The 24292-nt window shown below is 43.8% G+C and overlaps 1 protein-coding gene across 2 annotated transcripts in view; it reads right to left on the bottom strand.

Moving 5' to 3' along the window:
- Positions 1 to 24292, bottom strand: part of LOC144893253 (P2X purinoceptor 4-like) — a 30196-nt gene that overhangs the window by 1170 nt on the left and 4734 nt on the right. For both annotated transcript variants that reach the window (XM_078783123.1, XM_078783124.1), the window contains exons 5-11: positions 19014 to 19074; positions 18837 to 18918; positions 16045 to 16125; positions 14209 to 14347; positions 10432 to 10568; positions 9636 to 9717; positions 3994 to 4059 (exon numbers count right to left, since the gene is read on the bottom strand). In XM_078783123.1, coding sequence (XP_078639249.1) covers positions 3994 to 4059; positions 9636 to 9717; positions 10432 to 10568; positions 14209 to 14347; positions 16045 to 16125; positions 18837 to 18918; positions 19014 to 19074 — 648 coding nt within the window. The remainder of the gene's footprint in view (positions 1 to 3993; positions 4060 to 9635; positions 9718 to 10431; positions 10569 to 14208; positions 14348 to 16044; positions 16126 to 18836; positions 18919 to 19013; positions 19075 to 24292) is intronic.

The following is a 24292-nucleotide window of genomic DNA, read 5'->3' as shown; positions in this document are numbered from 1 at the left end:
GTGAGCAGGATATCTCAAAAAGTTATGGACATATTCAGGCAAAACTTGTTGGACACATTGGGTATGTGACAAGGACGAATTTATTAGACCAGCACACGCATCACACACTCCCTAAGGGAACGACAGGAAGGGTCGTGTTGTTATCCTCTTTGGAGTATATAGATTACAGCAGATCTGGGCTGGGGTCTGTTAGTCTGTGGGGACGCGATAAGCATGTAATGCCTCAAGAATCAAGAACGGTCAAGAACGACCGAATGTATTGCGGTTAAACAGACAGACAGACACCAAATAGCGTATTTTTGTACGATTTTAGTGAATATCCGAATCCGGACACCGTACAATTGTTTGTAATTCTTCACAATTGAGAGATATGGTCAAAAACGATATATAGCACGATATCTCAAAAAGTTGTGAACGGATTCGTACGAAGCTGGGTGGTTGAGTTGGGTAGGTGAGAACAACAAGGTGATTCGATTTTGGTTTAGGTATGGATGTAGATATGACCGATCAGTGGTCAACAAAATGTAAACTGTTCAGCCAGGCGGAGGTATGCGCTCTACCATGTGACGTCCTAGTTACCTCCACCACCAAAGGTGGATGGAGGTTAAGTTTTCACATCTGTCTGTGTGTCTGTCTGTGAACAAGATATCTCAAAAAGTTGTGGACGGATTCGGACGAAATTTGGCAGGGAGGTAGTGCATGTGAAATGGACGAAATTTGGCAGGGAGGTAGTACATGTGAAACGGACGAAATTTGGCAGGGAGGTGGTGCATGTGAAATGGACGAAATTTGGCAGGGAGGTAGTGCATGTGAAATGGTCGAAATTTGGCAGGGAGGTAGTGCATGTGAAATGGACGAAATTTTGCAGGGAGGTAGTGCATGTGAAACGGAAGAAATTTGGCAGGGAGGTAGTACATGTGAAATGGATGAAATTTGGCAGGGAGGTCGTACATGTGAAATGGATGAAATTTGGCAGGGAGGTAGTGCATGTGAAACGGACGAAATTTGGCAGGGAGGTAGTGCATGTGAAACGGACGAAATTTGGCAGGGAGGTAGTGCATGTGAAATGGACGAAATTTGGCAGGGAGGTAGTGCATGTGAAATGGACGAAATTTGGCAGGGAGGTAGTGCATGTGAAACGGACGAAATTTGGCAGGGAGGTAGTACATGTGAAACGGACGAAATTTGGCAGGGAGGTAGTGCATGTGAAACGGACGAAATTTGGCAGGGAGGTAGTACATGTGAAATGGACGAAATTTGGCAGGGAGGTAGTGCATGTGAAACGGACGAAATTTGGCAGGGAGGTAGTGCATGTGAAATGGACGAAATTTGGCAGGGAGGTAGTACATGTGAAATGGACGAAATTTGGCAGGGAGGTAGTACATGTGAAATGGACGAAATTTGGCAGGGACGTAGTACATGTGAAATGGATGAAATTTGGCAGGGAGGTAGTGCATGTGAAACGGACGAAATTTGGCAGGGAGGTAGTACATGTGAAACTGACGAAATTTGGCAGGGAGGTAGTGCATGTGAAACTGACGAAATTTGGCAGGGAGGTAGTACATGTGAAATGGACGAAATTTGGCAGGGAGGTAGTACATGTGAAATGGACGAAATTTGGCAGGGAGGTAGTGCATGTGAAACGGACGAAATTTGGCAGGGAGGTAGTACATGTGAAACTGACGAAATTTGGCAGGGAGGTGGTGCATGTGAAATGGACGAAATTTGGCAGGGAGGTGGTGCATGTGAAACTGACGAAATTTGGCAGGGAGGTAGTACATGTGAAACTGACGAAATTTGGCAGGGAGGTAGTACATGTGAAATGGACGAAATTTGGCAAGGAGGTAGTGCATGTGAAATGGACGAAATTTGGCAGGGAGGTGGTGCATGTGAAATGGACGAAATTTGGCAGGGAGGTAGTGCATGTGAAATGGTCGAAATTTGGCAGGGAGGTAGTGCATGTGAAATGGACGAAATTTGGCAGGGAGGTAGTGCATGTGAAACGGAAGAAATTTGGCAGGGAGGTAGTACATGTGAAATGGATGAAATTTGGCAGGGAGGTCGTACATGTGAAATGGATGAAATTTGGCAGGGAGGTAGTGCATGTGAAATGGACGAAATTTGGCAGGGAGGTAGTACATGTGAAACGGACGAAATTTGGCAGGGAGGTGGTGCATGTGAAATGGACGAAATTTGGCAGGGAGGTAGTGCATGTGAAATGGACGAAATTTGGCAGGGAGGTAGTGCATGTGAAACGGAAGAAATTTGGCAGGGAGGTAGTACATGTGAAATGGATGAAATTTGGCAGGGAGGTCGTACATGTGAAATGGATGAAATTTGGCAGGGAGGTAGTGCATGTGAAACGGACGAAATTTGGCAGGGAGGTAGTGCATGTGAAACGGACGAAATTTGGCAGGGAGGTAGTGCATGTGAAATGGACGAAATTTGGCAGGGAGGTAGTGCATGTGAAATGGACGAAATTTGGCAGGGAGGTAGTGCATGTGAAACGGACGAAATTTGGCAGGGAGGTAGTACATGTGAAACGGACGAAATTTGGCAGGGAGGTAGTGCATGTGAAACGGACGAAATTTGGCAGGGAGGTAGTACATGTGAAATGGACGAAATTTGGCAGGGAGGTAGTGCATGTGAAACGGACGAAATTTGGCAGGGAGGTAGTGCATGTGAAATGGACGAAATTTGGCAGGGAGGTAGTACATGTGAAATGGACGAAATTTGGCAGGGAGGTAGTACATGTGAAATGGACGAAATTTGGCAGGGACGTAGTACATGTGAAATGGATGAAATTTGGCAGGGAGGTAGTGCATGTGAAACGGACGAAATTTGGCAGGGAGGTAGTACATGTGAAACTGACGAAATTTGGCAGGGAGGTAGTGCATGTGAAACTGACGAAATTTGGCAGGGAGGTAGTACATGTGAAATGGACGAAATTTGGCAGGGAGGTAGTACATGTGAAATGGACGAAATTTGGCAGGGAGGTAGTGCATGTGAAACGGACGAAATTTGGCAGGGAGGTAGTACATGTGAAACTGACGAAATTTGGCAGGGAGGTGGTGCATGTGAAATGGACGAAATTTGGCAGGGAGGTGGTGCATGTGAAACTGACGAAATTTGGCAGGGAGGTAGTACATGTGAAACTGACGAAATTTGGCAGGGAGGTAGTACATGTGAAATGGACGAAATTTGGCAGGGAGGTAGTACATGTGAAATGGACGAAATTTGGCAGGGAGGTAGTACATGTGAAACTGACGAAATTTGGCAGGGAGGTGGTGCATGTGAAATGGACGAAATTTGGCAGGGAGGTAGTGTATGTGAAATGGACGAAATTTGGCAGGGAGGTAGTACATGTGAAACGGACGAAATTTGGCAGGGAGGTAGTACATGTGAAATGGACGAAATTTGGCAGGGAGGTAGTGCATGTGAAATGGACGAAATTATTAGATTTTGGTGAAGATATGGATTCGGTTACGGGTAGTATAATTTTTAAAGTGATTCTTCACCATTGGGAGATAGGGCCAAAAATTATACATAGCAGGATATCTCAAAAAGTTATGGACGGATTTAGACGAAACTTGGTGGACAGGTTGTGTGTGTGACAAGGACAAACAGATTCGATTTTGGTGAAGATCTCAATATGGATTCGGATTTGAGAATTATTTAATTTATAAGTGTTTCTTCACCATTGAGGGATCGGGTGAATAGTGATATACAACATGATATTAAAAAAATTTATGCATGACTTGTGACTAAACTTGGTGAATGAGTTGGTTAGGTGACAAGAACAAGCGATTCGATTTTGGTTCAGGTCCGAATCCAGATCCGGCATATCATTGGGATACAAAACATTGGGATGCTCTACCAAGTGCCGTTCTAGTTTAGCATGCTTTCACTTCAATATGCATTGCTTTAGCTTTGATAACTTGGCAATTATAACCAAATATAAAATAAACTCAAATAATGTGCGGATTTACTTACCCCACCAAGCAAGGCAATCCCCGAGGCAATGTTTAGTACAGTCGGGACAATTCCAAATTTGCGAGCCTGATGAGAGAATGTAAATATGTGAAAGAAAATGTAAAACAATTATCCAGTTTAACGTCCATCCGATGGACGGAGCAAACATTGATATTTATCCCTGCATGTTAATCACCAGGGTAACAGTTTACAACAACAAACAACAACAACATGCATTTTAAGGCCATGTTCCCTGCTAGAGCGGGGGTTAGCCTTGCGGTCCCCATGACAATCTTCTCCATTTTGCCCTATTTTCTGCATCTCTCCTTGTTAACCCCCTTGCCCGCATTTCTTCTTCCACCATCTTTAGCCAAGTCTTTCTCGGTCTTCCCCGTCCTCTACTTCCTTCTACATTAACTTCCATCACTCTTCTCAACCAGTCACTTTCATCCTTCCTCAATACATGACCAAACCATCTCAACCTGTTCCTCTTCACAGCATCAATCACAGGCAATATTCCCATCATCTTTCGCAATTCATCATTTGTCTTCCTCTCTCTCAACGATACTCCGCACATCCATCGAACCATTCGCATTTCCACCCTTTCCAGCCTTCGTTGCTGCTCTACGTTCATTACCCATGTCTCGCTCCCATAAATCATAACACTTCTCACACATGCAGCATACACCTTTCCCTTCAGCTTCAGCGACACTCTCCTCCTCATCAGCATGCCACTCAGTTCCCGAAACTTCTTCCATGCACATCTCACTCGAGCAACCGTTGCCGAGTCTGATCCACCTTCTCCATTCAGCATGTCTCCGAGGTAGCAAAATGTTTTCACACCTTCCAGCTTCACGCCGTCTCCAAGATCCAACTCAACATTTCCTCCATCTGCAGCTCCCTCTGTGCACACCTTACATTTGAATGTAGCTGCCACACTGGTTAATGACCCTCTCAGACCACTACATTTTTGATGAACCCACTCAGCACACATTGTACATTGAATGGAGTTCACTCCGACACCCTTCCTGCACACAGCACACGGCCACTTCCCAGTTCTTTCCACCTCACCACATGCTTTACCACTTGCCATCACCTTTGTCTTTCCGATATTCACCTTCAGACCTTTTGTCTCCATACATTCCTTCCACTTGTTCATCTTTTCCTTCAGTCCATCCATACTTTCCGCAATCAACACCAGATCATCTGCATACAACAACTCCCACGGTAAACCCTCCTTTACGGTCTGAGCCAGCACCTCCATCACAGCTACAAATAGTAGTGGACTTAGTACCGACCCCTGATGCACTCCCACCTTCACCTCAAACTCACCACTGTTCCCGTCCTTTGTCCTTACAGCTGTGCGTGCTCTTTTGTACATTGCCATCACTACTCTGATCAACCATTCCTCCACTCCTAACTTCCTCAATGCCCATGTCAATACTTTGCGTGGAACCCTATCGAATGCTTTCTCCAGATCAACAAACCCAAAAAACAACTTCTTCCTCTTATCCATGTACTTCTCCTGCAACTGCCTCACAATGAAAAGCGCATCTGTCGTTCCTCTTCCTGGCATAAATCCAAACTGCATTTCGTCGATCTTCACTTTCTTCCTTATCCTCCTCTCCAACACCCTTTTCAATACCTTCATTCCATGCTCCAATAACTTTATCGCTCGGTACGGGCCACACTCCAGAGGGTCACCTTTCCCCTTGTATAGAGGGACGAGGGTACTCAGTTCCCAATCCACTGGAATGCGGCCTTCTTTCACCACCAGATTACAGATCTCTGTCATTCTCTTCACACCCCAACTTCCTGCTGCCTTCAACATATCTCCCACAACTCCCGTCGGCCCTCCCGCTTTTCCACTCTTCATTGCTTTTATCGCTTCCTCAACTTCCTTCTCAGTTATCTTCTCTGCCGGTCCTAAAACTGGGTTACTCTCTATGTTGCCATCCCATTCATTCTCTGTATTCAACAGCATTTCCATATATCTTTTCCATCTTCCTTTAATTCCATCTGGGTCGACAACGATTTGTCCCACTTCATCCTTCAAGCAACTCACCCCCATCACATCACACCTCTCTTTCGCTATCTGCTTTGCAATCCTGAATACTGCTTTCTGACCCTCTTCCGAATCCAAGCGTTCTCCGAACATTTCCCTACATGCCTCCTGCGCCTTTGCTACCTCTTTCTTTGCAGCCTTCCTGGCTGCCTTATAACTTTCATGCTCTGCTGTTTCTGCTCCCGTACCCTTTGCCTTCTGCCACTCTTTGAACTTCTTCCTCTTCTCGTCAATCCTCTTTCCAACCTCAACATCCCACCACCATGTTTCCGAGTGCCTCGGTGGTCCTTTTGTCCATCCACATACCTCACCAACGGCTCCCAACAGACTAGCTTTCATTGACATCCAACCACTTTCAAGCTCAACCACATCATCCTCTACCCTACTCAGCCTCTCTTTTAATGCCTCCCTTACTGTCACCTCTTTCAACCTCCACACCTTCATTCTCGGTTGGTACTTCACCCGCCGAGCTCTCCTCGCACCTTTCACCCTTATGTCGCAGACAACCAAGTGGTGCTGTGAAACAGCCTCCTCCCCCGGGATCACCTTTGTGTCCCGGAGGTGCCCCCTATCTCGCCGACGCACCATCAGGTAGTCAACGGTTGTCGTCGACCCACCTGACGTGTATGTAACAAGCTTATTGTCCTCTTTCTGGAACTGAGTATTACAAATCAACAAATCAGCTCCATCAGCAAACTCCAAAATCCTTTCACCTTCTCCATTTCTCACACCATATCCGTAACCCCCATGAACTCCCTCAAAACCATCCATACTCCTTCCCACATGTCCATTCAGGTCTCCTCCCACCACAACAACTTCCTCATCTTTCACGTTTTCCATCAGCTTCTCTATCGCACACCAGAACTTGTCCTTCTCTTCATTGCTTCGACCAACCTGCGGAGCATATCCCGAGATGACGTTCACCAAGAGCTTTCCAATCATCATTTTCACCATCATCAACCTATCACTCACTCTAGTCACACTCACCACACTGTGTACAAACTCCTCAGAAAACAGGACACCAACACCATTCACGCCCTCCGGGCACCCTTGCCACACAAACTTGTATTTCTGTCCCTGCCTACCCTTCACCATTCTCACACCACTTCCCTTCCATCTCGTCTCTTGCACACAACATATGTCCACTCTTCTTCTGACCAATACTTCCACCACTTCTCCTGATCTCCCTGTCATTGTCCCCACATTCCATGTCCCAAACCTCAGAAACCGATCTCCACTTCGGGCTGCACCCTGCCCATATGTACTTGTGATTGTCATGGTTCTCTTTTTGAGGCAATGTTTTTATGGCCGGATGCCCTTCCTGACGCCAACCCTCTTAGTCGTCTCTTACGACACGCAGGGATACGGTGTACCTATTCTGACCAGGGTACACACTGGGAAACGTTTAAAACATGTAAATTCTGGGGGGGGGGGGGGGGGGGGGTGTCAGCATCACGGCTGAGGTTTAAACATATTCCAACAATATCCAAACAGAACGATGAAAAAACAATCCGGGAAAAGTCTCCAAGCGAGAACGTGGATTTGAGAAAGAAGGAGCAGAGGCGGAAGAAAACGAGATACAGGGGGCGGGACACAAGCCGAGACGAGGAGGAGAGCGAACAAGCACGTGTCCGGGAGGAGAGAAAGAATCAATATATAATTATTTGTCTAGGGAGGTGAGGTGAGGGGGAGAAAACAAAATAAAAGAAACAAGCAATACAGCGAAGTAAATAACCCAAACCGACAAAACACCGACGGGGGGAGGGAAGCCCAAGTCACCAGGCCGCGCACGAGGTACGACTCAGAAAACGATTAACTACACACAAGTTTGCACGAACCACAAACCAACACCAACTAGAAACACACAATAACACGTACACAGCAAAATAACCAGTGGAAATTTGACAAAGCCAAGAATGGGAAAACACTCAAACTTCGATGCCGTGGAGAGCTCGAAGCACACCTCACTCGCCCGAGGAACCCCATAGTTTATAGGTAATATAGGTAACCCCATAGGTAGCAGTTTACAGATGGCCCCATATTCAAACCCAGGCCAAAAGACTAATGCAATACCTCTAGGCCATCCTGTCAGCCTCAAATGGTTATGAAAAAATTTCTCATACGGAGAAGTAAAAACGCGACCCCTCAAAACATATAATTATAAACTCTCTTACTCCACTCATTAAACCAATCCTATAGCCCCTCACAAAGTCAGTTTTGAAATGACTTCACATACAACACAAGAGCTTTTCAAGGCCTCAAACTTTGGGATTCAGTGCTGCTCATGTTTTTCCAAAGTAAAAGTTAGCATTCAAATAATCATTATAGCATTTGTTGCGGTTTGGGGATTTTCGCACGTGCTGGTGAAAGCTGCAGCTCCCATTTCCACCTCACTGAAGTCAAGTTTTCCAAACCGGATTCATCGTGCTTTTAATGTCATGTCGTTTAAAACGGGTTATAAGGTTTGAATTGGACTTCAAACCTTGCATCTCAATCTGTTTTACACGAGTGTTTAGCCGATGCTGTAACCAGTTATCGTTTCTGGAATCACATTCTCTCAAAAACTTCCCCTTCAGTGTTCAACTTTCCCGTGGAAGAGTGTTCAGCCAACTTTTCCGAAGAAAATAGTTGGTTTAACACGCACGTGCATGGTCACGTTACAACTTTGCTATGACCAATTTAGATTACCAATGTAATCAATGTAATTTATTAATTTGCCAATTATTGATTATTTAATTAATTAACTTAATGCCCAATATAATTTAATTAATTACCTCCGCCACCGAAGGTGGATGGAGGTTATGTTTTCACCCCTGTCTGTCTGTGAACAAAATATCTCAAGTTGTGGACGGAATCGGATGAAATTTGGCGGAGAGGATGAGGTATGTGACAAGGACGAAATGATTAGATTTTGGTGAAGAACCGGATCCGGATCCGGCTATGAGAATTTTAAAAGTGATTCTTCACCATTGGGAGATAGGGCCAAAAACGATACGTAGCAGGATATCTCCAAAAATTAGACGCATTTGGACGAAACTTGGTTGACAGGTTGTTTGTGTGACACGGACAAATAGATTCGATTTTGAAGATCTGAATATGGATTCGAATATGAGGATTATTTAATTTTTTCTCAAGTGATTCTTCACCATTGAGAGATCGGGCGAAAAATGATATTTAACATGATATCTCAAAAAGTTATGGACGAGTTATGACTAAACTTGGTGGACGAGTTGGTTAGGCGACAAGAACAAGCTGATTAGATTTTGGTTCAGGTCCGCATCCAGATCCGGCCGATCATTGGGATACAAAACAAACTGTTCAGCCTTGCGGAGGTATGCGCTCCACCGAGTGCCGTTCTAGTTTAGATTGCAATTACGTGTGTGTGTGTGTGTGTGTGTGTGTGTGTGTGTGTGTGTGTGTGTGTGTATTGTTAATGTCCGGCTTCCTTCTTGGGACTACAGTGCAGTAATTGGTCTTTATTTTGATTAGCCAAAACAATATCTGGCCAGGTTATAACCACAAACATTTATTTGGTCAAAGACACTTGAACCATTCAATTACGTTGGCAAAAAGCAGATAAAAGGATAATAAAACTCACCTTGCCATAGACTTGGATCTCAAACCTTATGCCGTAGGCCTTAATGAGCGTTCTTTCATTCTGGTTGTGATAGATAGCGTAACTGAGAAAGAAAGACAAAATGTAGATGAGAAACGGGACAGGAGGAGTGAATAAAGGGGATTTCATGTTTTCTGGTTTTTCATGATTTCATGTTTCTGGCTCCTTCTATATATGGAATTACAGTATCTCATATGTATGAGTGGGTTCATAAAGGGAGGGATTTTTGGGAGCTGTGTATGTAAGTGGCAGAGCAGAGTCAAGAGGGAGCGGAGAGCATTGCTGTGTACAGTGCTGTGCCGGTGTGCTTCGTGTATCGGTTTTTTTTTATTTTTTATTTTTAAAATAATCCCAACTTTGGATGACATCCGCCTGCCAGTTGACATTGATCGATCAAAGAACCTTGGCTTTTATGATACTCTTAAAGTGAAACGCAGGGCATATACATGAACTGATCGTTACCAAATCTGATCATATAATTAAGGCCCAATATGAAATGTGTGATGGAGGTACAATGTGTGTAGGTACAAGATCATGACTGGGAGACTTATGATGGGCGACCAGAGTTATTAAAGACCAGTCGAGACTTTAAAAAATGCAATGTTGAGGCTCAGGGAGGAGCGAGAACATAAAAGTGCTTGGTTGGTCACCAGTTATGTCAGCACTCATGTACACAATCTTTGCATTGACATTTCCCATTAACACAGTCAAATTTAGGGAGTGGAGAGAGGGTGGATGGTTGTGTGAGAGGGGCGGGGAGTGTGCAAGAAAGACAAACCGGAAGTTATATCCAGGTGAGATGGTGGACTGTCGACTTGGGTTGTCCAGTCGACGAAAGGTATAAGTTGGCCGACATAGTGAGACCCGATAGTCAAAATCACAAAACCAAGCAACACGAATTCCGATTACGCCACCCTGCTCACCACATTCATTCGGTAATGCATGGCATCTCAACCTCCATAACCATTTACCTTGCATTCCTTACAATCATATCACTTGGTTAGCGGAGGAACAACAAACAGGATCCAACTGGGGAAAACCTCAACTTTGGCCATGAATGCTCAACATATCTTGGTTTATGAAATTCTGTTCCAGTGCAAGACCCAACCTGTATTCATACAAGGGTTAAATTTTAAGCTTATGAAAAGTAATCTTGGCAGTGGGGTATTCCATTGTCCTGTCGTTTCTCCCTGGTCCTTCTTGTGTGGTATGGCCGGGACCCGTTAGGGTTTATCTCGTTAAGTATCTACAGTGTGTACGATATCCAGTGCTCGTATTCCGGGTATAAATAGTACTGTAGAATAAAGGCTCTCGTGTCGTTTGTTATAGTAAACCCTCCCCTGTTATAATAAACACACGCATTAAGTCACTTGGTCTCTGAGTTGCCCTGGTGGTGAGCCACATCATTAATCGTCCATTAAATGACAGATTATGTTCGGGATCATTAGTGCCCTGCATGAAACGCTTCACGCTTCTGTTGTGGCAGAACCACCCGTGCTGTCACTTCAGTGCCGGGCATGAAGGAAGTACCAGCACGTGGCGTAACTGGCTCAGACGTTCCACTGAAGTATGGTAGCATGGCACATAGGCCCGTGAACCTGCATCCGAAACTGTGGACCGGCATGACCACTTTAAGCATGGTTTGTCAGGATTTGGACAGGCAACTGGCCTGGGCTGACAACTGTAACAATATATATATACAAACAATGTGTGTGGGTGAGTTACTTCTCCTACTTTCTGACCCAGCTATGTTCCCTCTCCCCCTCAATCCTCCTCCTTGGTGATTTCAATATCCACATGGACTCCACTGACTCCACGCTAACCACTGACTTCACTGATTTACTCACCTGCTTTAACCTCACTCAACATGTCAACTTTCCTACCCATAACCGTGGTCACATTTTGGACCTTGTCTGCTCTACTGGACTAATTTTGCACCATCTCTCTGGCTCCGACCTCACTCTCTCTGACCACCAAGCCATCACTCTGACCATCAACATCCCCACCCCAGCACCAAGGCATTATCGCACTATCAACTTCCGTAAGCTAAACGCTCTTTCACCTGCCTCATTCTCATCGACCCTCTCTGAAAAAATGTCCACTTCTCCCTTCGTTGACCTCCACACCCCTTCTGACCTCACTGACTACTACAACCACACTCTCTCCTCCTGCCTTGACCAACTTGCGCCTATAAAAACCAAAACAGTTTCTTTCACCCATTCTGCTCCCTGGTTTACCCCTGAACTCCGCCTGATAAAAACACGTGCTCGCCAACTTGAAAGACTCCGCAATAAGACAGGTCTCACAGTTCACTCCCAGGCCTACAAGGACCACATACAACACTATAAAGATGCCCTCTCCCGCGCCCGCTCCGCCTACTACTCTCAAATTATCCACTCTGGCTCCGGAAACCCAAAAGCACTCTTCTCTACAATAAACAAACTCCTCAGCCCCCTGAACACCACCACCCAGTCATTCACAATAGACAACTGCATCTCCTTCCTTTCATTCTTCCAACGCAAAATTGAAAACATCTACAACAGCTTGACCACCGCCGCACCCGCTCCCCCTCAAACCACCTGCCCCCCCTTATCCTGCCATCCCCTGTCTCAATTCTCCCCAGTCTCCCCTACTGACCTCTCTGAACTCCTCATCGGAATGAAAACTGCCACCTGCACTCTTGACCCCATCCCCTCCAGCTTTGTCAAGGCCTCCCTTCCTGCTCTCTCTCCACTTATCATTGCAACAATAAACTCCTCCCTGTCTACAGGCATCGTCCCACCATCCCTCAAAATTGCTGCTGTTACCCCCATTCTGAAAAAACCTGGACTAAACCCTGACACCCTAAATAACTTCAGACCCATCTCCAACCTACCCTTTGTCAAAGGTTTTGGAACGCGCTGTAGCCACTCAACTCAAACATCACCTCTCTGCCAATAACCTGTATGAAACATTCCAATCCGGATTCCGCTCCAACCACAGGACTGAAACTGCTCTCCTCAAAATCACCAACGACCTTCTCCTCTCCTCTGACGCTGGCAACCTCAACATTCTCATCCTCCTCGACCTCAGCGCCGCCTTTGACACCATCGATCACACCATCCTCCTCACCCGACTTGAAACCACCTTTAACATTACCGGCACTGCCCTCTCTTGGATTAAATCATACCTCTCTGACAGACGTCAGTTCATCTCCATCAATAACTGCAAATCCCCCACTGCTCCCCTCCCCCAAGGTGTCCCCCAAGGTTCAGTTCTTGGCCCCCTCCTCTTCATCCTTTACCTGTCCCCCCCTCGGTCACTTAATCCGCCGTCATGGTCTCCAATTCCACTGCTTCGCCGATGACATCCAGCTTTTCATCTCCACCAAGTCCATCTCCACCGCCACCCACTCTATCCTGACAAACTGCATCACTGAAATAAAATCCTGGCTTCAAATCAACTTCCTCAAACTTAACTGTGATAAATCTGAAATAATCATCATTGGCCCAAAAACGCTCACCAAGTCCACCCATAACTTTGCCCTCAACATCGACGGTTTCCCAGTATCCACCTCCCCTCACATCCGGAATCTTGGCATCATCTTTGACCAAACCCTCTCCTTCGACAAATACACTAAACAGATCACAAAGACAGCCTTCTTTCACCTGAAAAACATCGCCCGTCTCCGTCCATCCCTCTCCTCCGTGGCTGCAGAAACCCTCATCCACGCCTTCATCACTTCCCGTCTGGACTACTGCAATAGCCTCCTTTATGGTTCACCCTCAACAATCACCAATAAACTCCAATACATTCAGAACTCCGCTGCCCGTCTACTCACCCATTCCCGGACCCGTGACCACATCACCCCCGTCCTTTACAAGCTTCACTGGCTCCCCATCTCCCAGAGAATCCAGTACAAAATCCTCCTCTTGACCTACAAAGCCCTCCATAACCTGGCCCCATCCTACCTGGCTGACCTCCTCTCCAGACACACTCCCACCCGCAACCTCCGCTCTGCTGGTACCAACCTCCTGACCCCCACCATCCGGACCAAATTTAGATCCTGGGGGGACAGGGCCTTCTCCATCGCTGCTCCCACCCTCTGGAACTCGCTACCTCACACCATCAGAGACTCCTCCTCACTCACCACATTCAAAACATCACTCAAGACCCACCTGTTCAACACTGCATTCAACATTTAACCCACAGCATCTAACCCCTGACTATCTCCTCTCCTTCTCCCTCCTTTGTGCTTTGAATATTTCCCTATTGATTCTTCTTTTTTTGCAATTGTCTTTATGTTTTGCTATGCATTATGTTTTGCACTCTGTCAAAGCGTCTTTGGGCTTCCTGAAAAGCGCTATATAAAATAAATGCATTATTATTATTATTATTAAACATAGTATACTTAAAACTTTAATTGCCTCACCTAACACATAAAGGTTGTCATGATATTTGATTAACCAATGAAAAAATAAACCTACAATAGCAATTCGTTTTGACTTGTACCTCACAAACAGCAGCTAGATGTGCTTGATTAAAGCCACATGGGCTGTCTTTTTGGAATGCAAACCTGGGTCGCAAGAGTTTCAAAATCTTGTCCAGCTGCAGCCACCATATCACCAAGACGGAAGATTGGACACGTGTTGTTCTTGGTACTGAATCTGCAGCTTTTCATCCACGTCATGTTGGCATCATCTGGGATATTCCGTCTGTGACAATACACCCATGTTGTTTAGGTAGCGTACATGTAAGAGAAAATGGTTGCATCAATACCAATAGTGCCCTTAATGGCAAATACACAGCAACAACTCCAAAGTGACTTTTTATTTTTACCCCGTGCACGCGAGGCAAAAAGTGGGTTTAAGCAATTGGTTCATGTCCGTCCATCTGTATATTTATGAACGTCAGTTTATGATTGAGAATTATTATAATTATTAATTATCGAGAATTATATATTAACTTATTTCAATTGAATGTTATATTTTGAACATGAATCGGAAAAATTAATCTGCCATTTTAGAGTACTTTTTGATTCCGATTTTACTGTATTTACTGTCTGGCAGTAAAAAAATAGAAAATAATTCCAACCAGGAAACAATGTTTTTAACAACGTCATAAAGGCCACAAACAATCGGCATGAAGAACAATTGTAACGTTGTTGTTGTTGTTGTTGTTGTATAGCCCTGGACAGTTCTCTCAAACAAGCCCGCGGCACGGAGACAGCCGATCATTATCCAAGGAGCGACCCAGGGATCCCCCACATCCAGAATGGTGTACCCTTCCTTCACGAAGTCAGGGCCATGACAGTTAGAGAAAGAGAAGAGAAGAGACAGAGACAAAAGGGAAAGGGTCGGTCCATGGGGACCGATCGGCACTCTGACCGTGACCCCGCTGCCCTGACTAATCCGGGCAGCACGATTGTAGCAAGTTAAATAAGGTGGTGTAATAGCCACTGCGTCAACGGTGGTAAATTCCGTGATTAATCTATTTATTTGTACGACTTTTACAATATTTATTTTATTTAAATTGAATTATATACAGACAGTCCTGGACTTCCAAACTCCTTGACATATGAACGTCCGTACTGACAAAAGAAGTCCCATTAAAATAAATGCAGTTCGATGTCTTAAATTATCAATAGCTGAGGCTATCGTAGATCTTTGGACCACACTCTTAACCTCCTTCTTTTTCTGCATTCGCACAACAAACACCACAGCGCATGACGAGTTGTGACATGCTCTCCCACCACCGCCTTGCAGTCTTTGATCCTCCACAGCTGTTCATTCCGAACCATCACCAAATCCATACCACGCGCGTAGTCGTTCATTCATTGACAGCAGCAGTCGCCATTTTAGATTCGCACTCGGTGGCTTTTTGAATTTAACAGTCAAGGGAATGAACAAAAATTTTTTTGAAACTCTACCTGTGTGGTGTACATTTTGTTTTAGTTTTACATTATCTATGTGTTTTTCATCAATGTGTGTGTGCCGTCCTTCGGATGAACGTTAAACTGAATGCCCCGTCGCACACTCGCCTCGAAGCTGTGTCTAGTCTGATTTAAAATCTCGGTAATCACATCCCTATTTGCCCCATGTCACGCTCCACTTTATTTTGTCACTCTTCCCTGCTCTTGGTTGTTTCCTTTCTGTTCCTTTCATTTTTTTTGTCCGTATCCGTTCTAGCTCTTCCACGAGCATCAATGCTGTATAGGGCAGGGTGGGGGAGAAGGCAAGTTTTGAGTTAGCGTAAGATGCATACAACTTAATTAATAGCGCCAAACTACCGGATTTTTTTTTTTGAACGATCTTCAAAATCATTATATTACTTGAATTGAAGTATGCTCTGAAACACTACATGGGGTATCGTGTTCTATGAACTCTCTAGTTTACTGTTATCACAATGATACCTGCTGATGTTGAACCGAGGAAAGTAAACAGAAATCTTGATCAGTGCTGTGAGGTTTTCTGCTCCCTTAAGCTTTGGAGGCCTGTTGTTTAGGGGAAGACATAAGCGGGAAGGGGGTGGGGGAGGGGGTGGCAGAATTCATTACAACCTGGTCCTCAGAGGGGAGAAAAATCTCAGGATACTCTAAAATGCCTCATTTCTCTCTGATGTTCATTCATTTACTATTATTATCCTATTGTTTGACTTGATAATCATATGTATGCATCTTATTTTGAACAACGTTAAAAGAAAATATTTACATATTACATATTACATACACGTAAATGTTCAAACCTTTTGGAACTTCCTCTCCCTCACCCACTTAAATACTGCTGTGGGAATGTCTTCTAGGAGGTAACTTTGCATAGTATAACAATAGTCATTTCCCTTAATGCGCGTATTAGAATAAGCGTGAGGTAATTTAATTGCAATATAGAGATATGCGTCGTTATGTGTATAGAAAGCTGTCACTTTCCTTCCCCACATGTGTGTCTAAACCCACTTTCTCTTCACACCATTTTATTTTTTGTCCCTTTGTAATCTGTCTTAAATGTCCTTTAAAGTGATCTAACAGGCCATTGGCACCAATTTATGGGGAAACGCCATGACCACTTAGCACCATGAGGTGATGATAGGTTGCCCCGCGCACGAACTACACCCCGAACCAATGACAACCAAGCAGGGAGAGGCTAGTGGTGTCATGGCTTGAGGTGGGGAGAAACAAAAAGGCACGTTACGAGCCGTGAGGGAGAGGAGATATCTGAGACCTTTGCGGGGGAAGCTGCGCACAGAATCCCTTGGGCTTTCTGCGCGACAAGGACACATCCGTTAGTCTTCCACTATGCCCCCACCGCAGGCCTCGCCTACACCCTAATAGATAATCTTCGTCCGACTATACTTGTCCAAGTTGCTAAACACATCCGATTCCATATAAATTTTTTGCCTTATTCACAGCTTTCTTCTCTTGCTGTTTTCCTCTTAGGCCTAGACAATTGCTATAACACTGCATCTCGATGTCCTCCTCCCCTAACCCTGCATCCTTGATCTTTTCTATCCAAACTCCCAAACCTCCTTCTCACCAACTGCCTTTGCCACTTCCTCAATCCACCACACCTGGTTTCGATTCCCTGACATTGTACCCTTTCCTGATGTTCTTCTCCACAGATTTTCTGCAATTGCCCTAAATGCCTCTGTACTTCTTCCACTCCTCCTCCAAGCACTAGGCTTTCTCATTAAGTTCCTCATACTTAACCTTCACCATCTCCTTGCACTTCAGTGACATCATATTTCTACTTTCACCACTTGATCGGCTTTCGGCCCACACTCTTAACCTCCTTCCGCTTCTGCATTCGCACAACAAACACCACAGCGCGCGTGCCAAGTTGTGACATGCTCTCCCACGACTGTCATACAGTCCTTGATCCTCCACAGCTGTTCATTCCGAATCATCAACAAATCCAATTCCGTTTTGTGCTGTCCCACTCCCGTATGTGACCTTGTGGCTCTCCCGCTTCTGCAAGAATGAACCATCAGATCTCTATCCTCTCTATTCCTCATTCAAATCTACAAATACATTCCTCTTCACCCGGCTACATTACTCCCACATATAATAATAATAATAATAAAAATAAAAATAATAATAATAAAGGAGTCTTTTATAGCCCCATCAAGCAGAGTAAACTACCCTCATGGCACTTTACATTATCACGCGAATGCACACACACCGCACACACACACACACACAAACATACACACACACAGACACACCTTCACTTTTGCCCTATTCCTCTCCCTCCCCATTCAAAACCCACAGATGTGTACTCCCCCTCCTCCTCCCCTCCCTCCCCCGCACATGTACACAGACATACTCTCGATCTCTGTCCCACCTCAAACCAAAGGGAAAACAGGACTTACACTTTGAAAGACTTGTGAAACACATAGTGCGCAAATTTTGTATTGCACACGAGCAGAGACAGGTAGCCAGTGTAAAGATTCAAGAAGCGGAGTAACATGGTCAGACTTCTTCGCCTTACAGACAAGATGAGCGGCAGAGTTTTGAACCTTTTGTAACTTATCCAAGAGAAACTGAGGGCAGCCAGCATACAAAGAATTACAATAGTCTAGCCTTGAGAGGACAAGGGCACAGACCAGAGTTAGAGCAGCTTGAGGAGAAAGAAAGTGGCGAATGGATGCGATCTTTCGCAGCTGAAAGTATGCTGATTTGCAAGTTGCAATGACATATGCAATGAAGTCTACCGCAGAGCTTAGCTTCACCTCCGGCTTAACCCTTCCCATCCTCCTCTCAAGTGCGTTCCTGAACCTGCTTCTTCACCTCAGTCCATCCCATCTGTGGCCCGTACGCCGACGTAACACATTCCATTTGTTTCTGCATCATCAACCATGCCATAACCATCCCTTTTTCCACTCGTCACATCCTTTCTGATCTCTTCTGAAACTATTATTCCAACTCCATTACTTCTTCCATCTCATATGTGTAACATCGTGTAACCTCCTACCAACCTCCTTCTCTGTGTCATCTCTACCACCTTCACTCCTCTCCCCACTATTGTCTAATTTGCATAATAGCAAGTACATCGTTTTCTTCAACAACGAGCATATCTTTCACGCTATTAGCATGGACACATACCATTTGTTTGTCTTAAAGACCTTTAAACCAAATGGGGAAGGGGTGGAATAAAGCAATACAGCACTTTGAAATGGGACACAGGTGTAAGTAAATGCAAAAATGCTCACTTTGGTGGTACTTCCTCTTTTTCTAATGGACACCAAGAATGAATTTCACACCATTTATTGATACATTTCCCTGTGAACACCCCTGGAAGCAAGGGAGAGGGGATACGTTTGACAGTTGGAGTGATGCAGAAGCAGGGAAAGTAGGCAATGTCGGCATGTGATACGGATAAACCTTACCCACTCCTTCGGGATCCATCTCTGTTTTAGGGCAGTCCTGCGGCAATTCACAATGAGCTGTCTGTGCAACAATCATATTTCTATGTAAGAACATGAAAGAGTTTCTCTGAAAATCAAATTTGCTCAACACAGTTAAAGTTCAGATATTAAATCTTCAAACAAATAAGAAAAGAAAAATAATTCCTCAAGACGACAAAGAAAACAATGCTGGCAGGTAATAATTAGGCCTCCCCCAGAGGGGAAGGCTTATACACGTTGTTGGTTTGTTTCTACAATTGGCGCCCCCAATATTTAATGGTACCACAGAGTTTCTTAAACCCCAGGAATACATTTCAAATATATATATATATATATATATATATATATATATATATATATATATATATATATATATATATATATATATATATATATATTTATATATTCTATATATATATATATATTCTTCCTGCACTCTCAACACTCCAAATTATCAATTTTCGAGCTGTATCTCAGAGCCAGCTGGGAATTTTGGAATTCCATTTTGCATCTACAATGTCAAAAGAAAGCAGGCTGAGTTGACCTATTTTTGACTTTGACTTATTTTTAAGGTCATGACCTAATTATTCATTTTAACATTTCTCACCATAACTCAACTAACGTTTGTCCGATCGGGACGAAATTTCTCTCTATAGATAGCTTTGGGTAAGGTGCATTTGAATTACATTTACACCATACCCCTCAGGGTTAAACGGTCATGGTCTTGCACCCGGTGGAGTACTAAACCCCCATTTAGGATTTTGTCCCTTTTTTCTGCCAATTTACAAGCTGTATCTCAGAGCTGGCTGAAACTTTAGGAATTAAATGTTTCAGCAAGAATGGGAATAAAAAGTTTGTGGGATTGATACTTTTTTTGACCTTGACCTAATTTTCAGGTCATGACCAAATTAGACGTTTTAACATTTTTCCACCACAACTCGACGAAGGTCTGTCCAATCGGAGCCAAATTGCCATCTCGATAGCATAGAGCAAGCCGCATTTACGCTTTATTTGCATTATTCCCCTCCGAGTAGATAAAGGTAAAATGTTGGTCTGAAAAAAGAAAATTAAGTATTTTGTTATCACTCGGTTTTGCCAATTTGGAATGTCAAACGTTCAAAATTCAAAATTCAAAATTGTCAAATGTCAAAATTCGGAAGCTCAATTTCGCTTTCCAATGTTTTTGCATCAAGCCACTGCACTTGCACTGAAGTTGTGCTCCTGATATTTAATGTGTCCTTTGTCCGTCCGTAAACACTTGAAACTTCTTCTCCGAAACCACTGAAGGGATTGCGACCAAATTTGGCACAAATTATATTTGTTGTGTTGTGACGAAAGTTTGTTCATGGCATTAGAAAAAAAAAAAAATCGGGGTCTAAGGGGGGTTTACCAGGGTCAAAGTGGATCCATGTTTAACCCCCTCCCCCCCCCCCCCAAATAGGAATTTGCTTTTTCCTCTGAAACTACACACACTATTTCGATTAAACTTGACCACAACCTTCACCATCAATTCTGTACCAAAGTCTGTTCACGGCATTAAAAACATCTGCCCCTTTGGGGTATACGGGGGGGGGGCTGCCCCCCCAAAATGGGTATTAGCTTTTTTTCTCAGAAACTACACACACACAATTTCGATGAAACTTGACCACAACCTTCACCACCCGTGATGTACCAAAGTTTGTTCACGGCATTAACATTATCTGCCCCTTTGGGGGTGTATGGGGGGTTGCCCCCCAAAATAGGTATTTGCTTTCTTCTCTGAAACTACACACACGATTTCGATGAAACCTGACCACAACCTTCACCACCCGTGATGTACCAAAGTATGCTCACGGCATTTAAAAAAAAGCTGCCCCTTTAGAGGTCTATGGGAGAGGGTTTCCCCCAAAAATAGGTATTTGCTTTCTTCGCAGAAACTACACACGCAATTTCGATGAAACTTCACCACAACCTTAATCACCCATGATGTACCAACGTTTGTTCAAGGCATTAGAAAAATTGGGGTCTTAAGATGTATATGGGTTGGAGGAGTGGGGGTTGACCCCCAAAATAGGTATTTTTTTATTTGTTTGTTTAAAGTTTTATGATTATGTTAGTATGATTGTACATGCTGCCCTGTCTTCTAGCAACCATTGAAATTGGTTTAAAATAACCTTAATCGGTGCAGTATACTGTTTATTCTACCAGGTGAGTGCCAGGGGTATTGCCCCTATGTTTCGGATTGTAGCCGAATTAACAAAAAACACATTTTTTATCACAACTTGAATAATTTCCCTCCAATTTTCATGACGGAGGTTTTATGGATAGACTGGAGATGGGGAAAAAACCACCTTTAGAGGCCATTTTTCCCCGCAAAGCGGGGGTTGGCCTTTTTCGGGGACCGTGGTTGTTGTTTTTTGGTCCCCTTTTTGAAGCAATGTTTTACGGCCGGATGCCCTTCCTGCTGCCAACCCTTTTTGTCGCCTTTTACGACAAGCAGGGAATTACCAGTGAACTGGTACTCAATTAGCCGACCTCGGAAGGATGACAGGTTGAGTCAACCCCCCTGGCGTTAATTCAGCGATCGACCGGGATTCGAACCAAGGATCCGAGGAATCCTAAGCTGGCACCCTAGCCGCTACACCAACACCAGGCTATGGGGAAACATGTTCTGAATTATATTCCTAAGTGTTGAAGGTCAATGTCATTGTCATGTGGTGGTCCAAACAAAATATCCATCATTGGATTACAGAGCAAGGGCAAGTTGTAGGCGATCGCCAAGAGTAAGCCTCCCCCATCAGGGAAGGCTTACAGTTGGTGATAACAATGTGATCGCAGATATCTGGTTATTATTGCCCTCAGAGGGTGCAACATGTTTCAAATAAATTCCATATAACACAACTTCCGTTTGAGATATTTTCGGTGTTGGATCTCACATGAACCAGAAGCTACTGAAAGCTCAAATGTATGTTGAAAATAATGAAAGGTTATAATAGTTATTAGAAGCATTGTCAATAATGTGGTATAATATATGACCAAAAACGATTATTTAAAAAACTAACTAGAACGACACTCTTTGACGTTGACCTTTGACCGAAACACTCTTCCACGCACATTATTACATCATCTAATATATAAAGAAGAAAGTTTGTTTGTGTGTTTGTTTATGCATTCGGACGCTGCAGGAACAAGTGCAACCAAAGTTTGCATGGCCTCCTCTTTCATCCAGAGGAAGGCCAAGGGCTATGCTTGGATAAAAAAAACTAGTGAGGTACCCATGCTACGCACGGATGGGAGGCCAGAAGCAAACAGACAATGCAGAAATGGCGAATGCTAAAGCATTAAGCCAATAAATTCCACATTCCTGTAGCACCTTCAGTCGCACGTCAGACATGGACAGCAAGTTCGTGAAGGACTTCCATGAAAAATGTACCCGTTCGCAAAAAAACGGGTACATTCACGAATAGAAACATCGAACGTGGGTCCGTGGTGAATTTGCATATGGCGATCCGCGAATTTCACGTTTACACTTGTTTCACGTTGATCTTATTGCGTTTCACGTTTACGTCATTTCGTCATTCACTTGAACTCGATATCTCTTTTTTCATTCCAAACAGCATAACTCCAATCACAAATTAAATAGCATTAATATAAAAAAATTAACTTTTAGCAACATTCGTGACATAAACAAATATTTAAATCCTGATGTGAAGTTCCGTACGGTTGGGTGAATACAATTACGAATTCAAAATCGTAATTGTATTCACTCAATTCCAGTCATCAATTGATACTTCAACAAAACGATTAACACGATTAACGTTTAACGATTTAACATTACGATTGAATGACGGTTGTATTGGGATATTATCAAATCCGCGCAATGCCGTCAACTGTCTACTTCCGCATTCGTGGCAGGTTCATAATTCTCATCAAAATCTAAACAGTATTTGTCGAATTTCAATAAAAGCCACATCACTGTTCATATCGGTAAATATTATTCCATCGTGTTTGGGAAAACTGGAAAATTGGAAAAACAATATAGCCTATTTTACTCCAGGGGTCCCAGGAATACCCACCCAAAATATCATTGCGATCGGTTCAGCCGTTTTTGCGGTACCTTCAAACGGACGGACGGATGGACAGACGGACATTTGGTGAATTATAGTAAGATAAACAAAAAAGAAAAAAAAGAAGCAGATAATTGGCCTTTAGGCCTCAATCGGGTTTTGTGGTGATACACTCCCTGTGTATTTTTTTCCTGGGAGCAATCGGGTAATATGTTTGGTTGAGGTTGTGTATCGTGATTTGTTGTCAACAACACAAATTTAATGACAATAGTGTTTACATTTGCGCCTGTTATTAAAAAGATTGGTTTACACCGGTTTATTATAACATCTCCGTGTTCAGGCCTCGAGTGAGTATGTTGGTTCTACACTACCGCGATCGAGTAATATGTATTGTGAAGATCTTATGTTGAGGTCGCATGTATGCAAGCTAATAAGGAAAACTGTATTCCGTTGGTACGTTTCTCCCCCACCCTCTAACCCTCTCTGTCTCTGTATGATCCGTCTGTTAATTTTTCTTTGTTATTAACTTTAATCCACTGCGTCACGAAGGTTGGCATGGTAAGATGCCAGTCGGAGCACTTCTGGCGAGTTCACCCAATAGAGATAGCTCTGGCAAGGGCCATTTAGGGCGCATTGCACCTCCAGATTTATAACGCCACCACCGTGTTCATGCTCCCCCACCTGTAATCCTCTTTGTCTGTTGTACAGAAATTACATGGGCTAAACTACTGATGGTAATTATTCGGTTTTTTTTAAATTTTATTTTGCATCCCCACGTCATTTAAACTAACTTTGCGTGCAAGTGATGTACCTCTGGAATACAAAGATATTTTTGATTCTGACTCAATATTTCAATACATATTGCATCAAATTCCCCCAGGCAGCGCCAGCTAGTTATACACACTTGTACCAAGTTTGATTTAAATCCCTTCAGCTGTTCTCAAGTATCACATTTTTACCTGACGTAACCTCTGCCCTCTTGTTGCCAAAATCGAATCAGTTCATCTTTGCATCATAATATCTATATATATAAAACACAGTTTGTGTGTGTGTGTGTGTAATGTTACCGATAGACTCCTAAACGGAGAGGCTTACGTGCTTGATATTTGGCATAGACATGGCCATTGAGCCTGGGACGAACTTGGCCGAACTCAAAATATTTGACGATCCATATTTTTTATTCATATTTACCTCAGCGCATTTCAGCGCACGGAA

This window comes from Myxine glutinosa, chromosome 8 (genome assembly GCF_964187855.1).
Source record: "Myxine glutinosa chromosome 8, kmMyxGlut1.1, whole genome shotgun sequence".
Lineage (NCBI taxonomy): Eukaryota > Metazoa > Chordata > Myxini > Myxiniformes > Myxinidae > Myxine > Myxine glutinosa.
This window is presented reverse-complemented; position numbering and strand designations above follow the sequence as displayed.